Here is an 8,888-nt window from a genome sequence, read left to right as displayed (position 1 = left end):
GTCATTACGACTACTACATATTTATTTAGACTATTTATCCTAAATAATATTATAATGAAAATGTTATATATGCATGGCTCGTAACATGTACGACAAATAATTATCCTATTCGAGGATTTTAAATATAAATAATTATTATGTTTTATATTTTAAATTTCAAGTCTGAACTTGTTACAAATTGTAAGTCATAGTATCATATATATTGTCTATTTATTATGTCTGTTTAACTTTTTATCACATTTTAGTAACTTTTTTTTTTTTAAATTTTGGTATTGTTAATCGGATTTTAGACTAGTTCTTTAAAATTCAATAAAAAAATTGAAACCCGGAATGTTACTCTAAAATATATTTTTTGTTTGAAAAAATATTTTTTATCCGTCCAAAATTCTCCATTTCGGACATTGGGGTTATTTTGCCAAAACCATTTTTTTGGTTATTTTCTTTAATACACATTGCATTATAGTTAGATTACTCAATTTCCATTTATTATTTATTTGTTTTATAACTATTTATTATTATTATAGGGAAAACTACAATAAAGTCCCTACATATTGGTCTCATAATCGATTTAGACTGTATAATTTTTTTTTATTCAATTAAGTCCCAAATATAAACAAACACGATTTTATAAAAAAAAATAGATACACACCTATTTGTGTGCATATATATATATATATATATATATATATATATATATATATATATATATATATATATATATATATATATATATATAAATGTGATAGGTGTTTGTATACATTTTTTTTTGTAAAATACGTTTGTGTATATATTTTTTTTTTATAAAAACGGATTTGTATATATTTATATACTTAATAAATATATATTTTTATAACTAGATACTTCATATACAAAAATGTTTAAATTTTTTTTATATAGAAAATATAAGATTTTTATGTGAAAATACGTTTTTTTTTTTGTATAAATATGATTTTATAAAGAAAAAACATATTAGAAACAATTTTTTGAGAAAAAAATTGTAAAAAAAACCTAAAGTTAGGATGAATTCATAATAAAATTCTAAAATTTGAGCAAAAAGGGTAAAGTTTTGAACAAATTTGTAACAAAATTTAAAATCTATGCCAAAAGTGTAAATTTTGGACCAAATTTGTAATAACGTTTTAAATCTGGGCAAAAAATGTAACTTTTGAAAGTTGGATGACCTATTGACCGGGTCAAATGGTTAAATTGAATATGATTACCGATATTTGAGACTTAATTGAATAAAAAATAAATATAGAGATTAAATTGAGTATGAGGCCAATTTGTAAGGACTTTATTGCAGTTTTGCCTTATTTTATATATATATATATATTAAAACACATGATAGTTTTAACAGTAACTTTTTCCAATTCATAGTTTTGACACTTGACTTTTGTTTTTTTATATTTTTGTCTTAATCTTTTTTAATTCATATTTCTATCACTTTTAATTTTTCCCAATTCATACTTTTGACACTATATTTTTATTTTCTTACACTTTTGCCCACTATACTTTTATTTCCTTACAATTTTGCCTTAATCTTTTCTAATTCATACTTTTACCACTTTAATTTTATTTCTTTACACTTTTGCCTTAACATGAACATTTTCCAATTCATATTTTTGCCACTTTATTTTTATTTCTTTACACTTTTGTCACAAAACTTTCACTTTTACTTATTTACACTCTTGACAATAAATTTTTATGATTCTTTAGACTAACGCCACTAAACTTTGACAACTGTCACTTTTGTGCCAATCTTTTTTAGAAAACTTTAAATTATTTGCAACCAATTTTTTTAAGAAACTTTAAATTATTTACAACCCATGCGGAGCATGGGCTCTTTCCTAGTTATTATTATAAATGAAATATTATACCATTGGGATATCATTATGAAACTTAACTATCTTGATTTAGAAAGAACCTTAAAACTCAAGGGACTAGACTAAAGTAAAGTAAGACTTCAAGGACCATTCAATAAATATACTATATTTTATCTTCTTTATCTTCTTCCCTTTCGAGAAAACCGGACAACAAAGTCGAACAAAGTCGCCATTTTTTCTCAGCAAGGTTCGTTACACTCTCATCTCTCGTATCAATTTCCCCTTTCTATTTAGGCTTTATTACGAACAAGTATCGTTTAGGGATTTTGGAGAACAATTACACTTTGATTCTTTTAAAATCTTTTAAACCTAGCACACTTCAAATGGAAGAAAATTTGACACGGATAACACCATAATCGTTGTATCCGTAGCACTTTCTACAACAGTTTAGTCTGATTCTTGTTCCAGATTCTCTAAATTCGACTCAAGTTTGCGAAGCAGATTGAATACTTTTGATGTTTTTTGCTAATTACAACAGCGTACTTGACATTTCAGTCGGGTTTACCATGAATCTATATTTGATGTTATCACGAAATTCAGTATCTGCTGCCAAATTGAGTTCAACTATTCAACCCTTGAAGCCTTTTCCCCTATAGATTGGATTTATGCTTTCAAGGCCCTAAATTTGTTTAAAATAGTTAAGAAGCTCATAGTAGTTTCACAATTTATGCAGGTTGTAAACAAATGGCAAGTCTAATCATCTCTCCTCCATTGATCTCGTCCTCAAAAAGAAACAAACCAGAGTTCAAAACTTCCTGTTCTTCTACCCATGGTGGTGGGATGATCATATCAATGCAGAGACCATTGGAGGAGATATACAGCATAAGGGTAGAAAAGAACGTGTCAAAAGAGCGATTATCAGAGCTTGGGGTGTCAAAATGGTCAACATGGAAGACAGGTAAATGCAATGTTCCATGGGATTGGCATGTTGACCAACTGGTTTACATTGAGGAAGGAGAAGTGAGGGTTGTTCCCGAAGGTAGTGAGAGACATATGAGTTTTGTTGCTGGTGATTTGGTTAGGTATCCTAAATGGTTCGAGGCTGATCTTTGGTTTAATGGGTATTATCAAGAACGATATAGTTTTAGGGCTTATGGTGATGATTAGGGTTTGTGGAAGAAGTTGTTGGTTTTTTTGTGGTAGGATTTGTAGGGTTTGGAAGGGGTTGTTTCTTGTATTTTTGGTTTGGTTTGAATGAGAGTATTGTGGAAGAAGTTATTGTGTTCATTTGAAAATCTTAGGTGTTTCTAATAGATATTATGCCTTAATTACCTTATGTCATGTATGTCGTTTATCCATATAAGTATATGTATGTGTGCAAATATGTATTGATGCTTGATAGAATGCATTGATGTTTGACATAAAGATTGTATGTATGTATGCATTTATGTATTAGTGTTTGATAGAAAGATTGTAAGTATGTATGAATGTACGTATTGTTGTTGATGACAGTTGGCTGACGAATAAATCAATGCAAGAATGACAAATACGGGAAAAGTAATCAACTTTAAAAAAAATTGTCTAGATGACACCAGGTAAACTTGGGTTCAAATTCCTTCATTTAGGCTTTCTAATTCATTTTTTCTTGTTTTCTTTAGAATTTTGCTTTAATTTTTCGGATGACAAAACATTTTTTTTCCGCAATAATCGTTGAAGTAACATCCACCATTCTGGTTTTGGCCACGGAAGCCGGAAGTTTGTGGCCAAAAACAAAAAGAGCTCTCTTTTTGTCACACATTTAAATCATTTTGGTTAAAAATATATTGTAAAGTCTTGTGATTTGTGTGAACTTTACATATTGTTATATAAAGATGGCACCTCCAAATATTTAATACTCTAATCACTATCACTAATTCCAAATCATGTATGAGATAATGTAATTCATGAGTCTTAAGCTGTCGACACATATAAGTAATGACTTTCGACATATTTGACAAAACTAGTTGCTATTTGGAGCTAGAAGTTGTCGATAGTTGAAACTTGAAAGCTGGTAACTAGTAGTCGGTAGTTGGAAGCTAGAAATTGTAACTTTTATTTTTGTATAAATGTTTGACAAAAGTAGTTGTTAGCTTTTAATGGTTTAAAATTGGATAAAAACCAAAAGCTAAAAGCTTCGAAAAGTTGCTTCAAGTAGTTTTTGGATTCAAAGTTTATTGTATCTAAAACAAAAGATAAAAGCTCCTAATGTCAAATAAAGTTGCTTTTGAGTTTTTTTTTTTTTTTTTTTTTTTTTTTTTTTTTTTTTTTTTTTTTTTTTTTTTTTTTAAAGCTAACAACTCCCAAAAGTTGCATTTCGAACACAACGTTTATCTCATTATGTAAGAATAAAACCTAAACCAATGATGGTATGTAATACTCGTTTCCAAAATAGATCAGTTGAGGACTTGGAGGGATCAAGGTAAGGTGGGAAAAGCCTGGTGCCATGACGTGGAGTATGGAGGACCATTATGTGGCATGAGGAAGTGACATGAGGAAGACACGACGTGGTAGTTGATGCAACCCAAGCCCACGATTTTTAGAGTTTTCTCCATATTTAAGGACTTTAAATTTATGGTTAGGTCATTCTCTTCAGCCTCCACCCTCTTATCTCGAATACCCTAGCTCCATTTGAGTGTTCTTAGAGTGGTTGTGGTGTTCTTGAAGTATTAAGCCTTTGATTGCAAGTTGAATAAAGAGAATGTTCCCTTTGAGCTAAGATCCAACAAGCAAACCTCCTCACCACCTTCTTGCACACCTTATGGACTTTTGTAAGTCCATGAGTTTCTTCTTTTATGTGATATTCTTCTAGATCTATGCTTATAAGCTTGTTATTCATGATTCAAGGTGGTTGAATGGATGGATTCCATAAAGCTAACAACTTTATGGATCCTTGAGGTCCCTTTATGGTTATTTGTTCCAAATCTAATGATCTATGAAGTCCTTGGTCTCAATCTAGAGTTTTGGAGATCATTTCTTTCATTAGTGACCTAGTTTAGGAAGGACATGCATTGGACATGAGTGTTCATAAAGCAATGATTTTTATGATGTATTTGGGTGTTAGAAAGACTCCCGGATAGTATGAATGAATGAATTAAAGGATTAAGCACTCAATGAAGAATATGACAATCTGCCAATAACCACGACATGTAAAAGGGCTTTCCAGGACATGATGATACTCTACATCACGACTATCTTGTCCTGGCATACCCACGACATGGCCAAGAGGCCTCCACGTCATGGTGAGTGTTAACTTGGTTGGCCGTTGACTTTTGAACAGTTTGAATTTGGGTTAAACTTGAAGGAATTGGGTTATTGATTAAGGTTCCATCTTTGTTTGGTGCTAGTCGGTTCGCAAGAGTGAGGGTGTTACTTTGTTTCCTTGGGTCTTCGATTTAGGTGACTTTCAACACTATACTATGTGTTACAATATATATATATATATATATATATATATATATATATATATATATATATATATATATATATATATATCCTTGTGTGTTCGTATATAGGAGTTGTGGTAGGCTGGTTTGAGTATCAAAAGGTCGGTGATCGTCTAGTTGAGTTCCCTAGGGGTTGTATGCAGTCATGTAGGATTGCCTAAGAACTCTTGATCTAGGATTTATTTCCTATTCCTTGTTTGGTTGTGGCTCTAGAGTGGGATCACTGTTCGAGTATCTATATCACCTTTGATTACATATAACTATGCATTCATTAGTGATCTTCCAATGGTGACGTAGAGTATTGTATGAGGCCTGATATGAGGTAGTGTAACATCCCAAATTTCAGAAGTACGATTTAAGAGTTTAAAGTGTAATTTCAAAGAAGGGACTCGACGAGTAGGTACGCTTACTCGCCGAGTCGGAGCGGGTTTGGGTCGCGAATTAAGTGACCAACTCGCTGAGTCGGAAACTAGACTCGACAAGTTGGTGTTGGGATGAGAAAAACCCTAATTTTAGGGTTTGCACCCTATTTAAAGGACTTAATGTCCTCCCCTTAGCTCCATTAGCCCCCTTTGAGATCCAGTAAACCCTAGCTCGTGTGTATAAGGCCATTGGAGGGAGATTGAAGCTTTGAGAGGTGTTCTAGTGGAAGAAATTTGAAGATCAAAAGGGTTTGCATCAAGAAAGTAGTGTAGATCCAGAATCTACTACAGTGTTGGGCACATCTTAGAGGTAATGAGTTGTTACCTTTCTTTTGTTGCTCCTATATTTATTCTTGAATGAGATTTGGGGCCATTTTGGTATGATTGGGATCCACTTCGGGTTTGGAGTCCAGATATGAGGTTGCTACTTCAGATCTAGACTTGTATTGGTCCAGAAAGTCATAAAGCATCAGTTATTGAATTGTGGGTGAAGCCCTTTTGTCCAAAACCCAAGCCCTAGTGTGTTTTGGGTCTATATCTCCTTGGTTTCACGTAAAGTTTGCAACTTTATGTGAGGGTTAGACTGTATAAGAGTGGATCTATGGATTGGAGCCCCGACATGGCTCGAAAAGCCACTGTATGGGTTAAGAACTGGAGAGACTCGGCGAGTCACATGGGTGTACTCGACGAGTTGTATGAACATAAGCATGGACTCGGCGAGTTGGAAGAACAACTCAGTGAGTCAGTTGAAGATTGCCTTGGACTCGGCGAGACTGGTCGTAGAATCCAACCCCTTTTGGTTAAAGCTTTGGATTAGTGAGTCGGTTGGTGACTCAGTGAGTTAGACAGGATGGGACTCAGAGATCGTTGGACTCGGCGAGTCTTGGGGCGACTCGACGAGTTAAGTCGTGTCATGAGAGTTTTCTGGGTAAGGGAACTCGGCGAGTTGACGGGGTGACTCGGCGAGTAGAGTCAACCAGGAAGGTTGACTTTGGCTGAGGTCTTTGACCAGTTTGACTTCCAAGGGTACTTTGGTAATATTGGTATTTATGGAATTGGTTCTTTGGTAGTGTTCAGTAGCGGAGATCGTGTCGGAGGCTGGAGCAACTTGGTCTTATCTTTTCAGTCAGCAATTTCAGGTGAGTTATCCTCACTATATCAATAGGGTCTAAGGCACCAAGGCTGGCCCTTTTAGTTGTTATCTTGGTTACAATATGCTACATGTGGTTATGTTCTGTTAGATTGGTATCAGAATAGACGGTATGTTGTTATGCTCATGTGATCCGTTAGGATTGGTATATTAGTGACCTGGTTAGGTCGATGCCTTGGTCATGAGAGATTGCTATGATCGATGATATGTGAGATAGTTATATCTGATATCTATACTTGTATTGTTGATGTGCTTATTGATCTGTTAGGTTGGCGTCCTGGTAATTGGGATAGTATTATGTCAGTAACTTGGTTTAGGTCGGTATCCTGGTATTTAGGATGATGCTATGTTAGTGACTGGTTCGGTCGATATCTTGGTAAGGATGATGCTATGCTTTATGATCTGCTAGATCGATTTGTTTTCCTATGGACTGTTATGTGATTTCCTGTTATATGTACACATGGTTATTTGTTTGATGTTGGGTTGAGGCGGTCCTGCTTTGTGCTGAAGGCCAACATACCCTACGAGCGGTCTGGATAGATTGTAGGCCCGTATGGTGGTCCAGTCATACCAAAGGCTCAGATAGATCCAGATAGACTGTAGGCCCGGTGCGGGCGGTTCAGTCATACTGTAAACTCAAAGAGTGGACCAGGTGAACTGAAGGCCTGTTGAGGGCGGACCAGTCACGCTGCAGACTTGAGAGGCATGGTTGTTCTGTATTGTGATACAATATGTTATGATTATGGTTGTATGTGGTTGGTATTTTAGGGGTAACTCACTAAGCTTTCGGGCTTACAGTTCAGTGTTTTGTTTCAGGTACTTCAGGAGATTGTGGCAAGGAGAAGGCGTGATCGTACCGCTCCTCATGTTTTATGATTCATGTGATATGGTTCTGGGGGATACTCTGATGTTTAAACTATTTTGAAAATAAGATGTATGAACTTAATGGTTTTTGAATGAAATAAAATGTTTTAAATTGGCTTAAATTTTTGGTCGTTACAAGTTGGTATCAGAGCCTTGGGTTGAGTGAACTGGAGGAACATTCGTGTGAATCCAGTCTCAAATCAAGGAGGGATTTACAAAATGGTTTTCAAAAGGGTTTCGAAATAAGTAAAGGAGGATGTAGAGGGTACGATCAGCCAGAGCCAGTAAGTAGACCCCAACATACCACACAAGTTATTTGATTATGTGATATGATGGAACAGCATGCTAGTACTAGGCTAGGGATCCTCATGAATTGCATGATAGAATTGCCTGATTTCATGATGCCTATTAGCCTAGGGTTTTCCTTATATGAAGTTGACATCCTTACTATAGTTGTTTAGTGTATGCATCACGGCTGTGCATAATCAAGATCTTATAGCTTGAGAATGTTTGATTCGACCTTATGGTAGAATTGAATATTCGAAAGTCTATCGGGTCCAGCGTTATGTGTGGCTAGTATACACTAATGTTGCAGGGTCAGTGGAAGTTTCATGGATTGGGTGGGTAGTGAGGGGCCGGGAGGCCAGATATGAGATGTTTAGCATTCCTCTCAAAGTGAGGATTTAATCGCTCGCTACATTTATGTATATTGTTAGGGCGTTGTGATGATACTTGAGACAAATATGGGTAGGTGTGGAAGGTAGTATGGGCCCGTACTACTGAAAGCACAGGACCCATATGCGTGGCAAGGAAGTCACAACCCCTAGGGTTGGGTTTTGGAGTTGTTTCCCTGTCATTATATAGGTTATAGAGACCTTTTGGTGTATTGCCAGAATGGTGGTCACAAGACGTCTTGTGACCGGATCCAGGTTAGGATCGGGAGCTGGCAGCTAGGATAGGCTAGCATTGTCAGGGGATCGTGTCAGGGAGATCCTCCGGGAGGAGACGATCGAGGTTGTTCGGGGATAAATTCCAAAGATGATTGGGTCTTTCAAGACTGCCATGGTTGAGTATTTAATCGAGCGTCATGCAAACATTGCTGAGACGGTTGCTGCGGCAGCTTTGGCAGCTGTAACGACGGCATGGA

General features: G+C 35.4%; 1 protein-coding gene across 1 annotated transcript; it reads left to right on the top strand.

Moving 5' to 3' along the window:
- Positions 1-1,973: 1,973 nt before the first annotated feature.
- Positions 1,974-3,248, top strand: LOC111905668 (uncharacterized). Its single transcript, XM_023901364.3, has 2 exons — positions 1,974-2,070; positions 2,557-3,248. Exon 2 carries the CDS (start codon positions 2,568-2,570, stop codon positions 2,988-2,990), a length of 423 nt encoding a protein of 140 aa, XP_023757132.1. The 5' UTR covers positions 1,974-2,070; positions 2,557-2,567; the 3' UTR covers positions 2,991-3,248.
- Positions 3,249-8,888: the final 5,640 nt, after the last annotated feature.

The sequence above is a fragment of the Lactuca sativa genome, chromosome 9 (genome assembly GCF_002870075.4).
Source record: "Lactuca sativa cultivar Salinas chromosome 9, Lsat_Salinas_v11, whole genome shotgun sequence".
In the NCBI taxonomy this organism is placed as follows: Eukaryota; Viridiplantae; Streptophyta; class Magnoliopsida; order Asterales; family Asteraceae; genus Lactuca; species Lactuca sativa.
The sequence above is the reverse complement of the archived record's forward strand: the minus strand, read 5'-3'. Positions and strand labels throughout refer to the sequence as shown.

Coding starts and splice junctions, on each gene's coding strand:
- LOC111905668 (XM_023901364.3), top strand. CDS start 2,568: ATGGCAAGTCTAATCATCTCTCCTCCATTGATCTCGTCCTCAAAAAGA.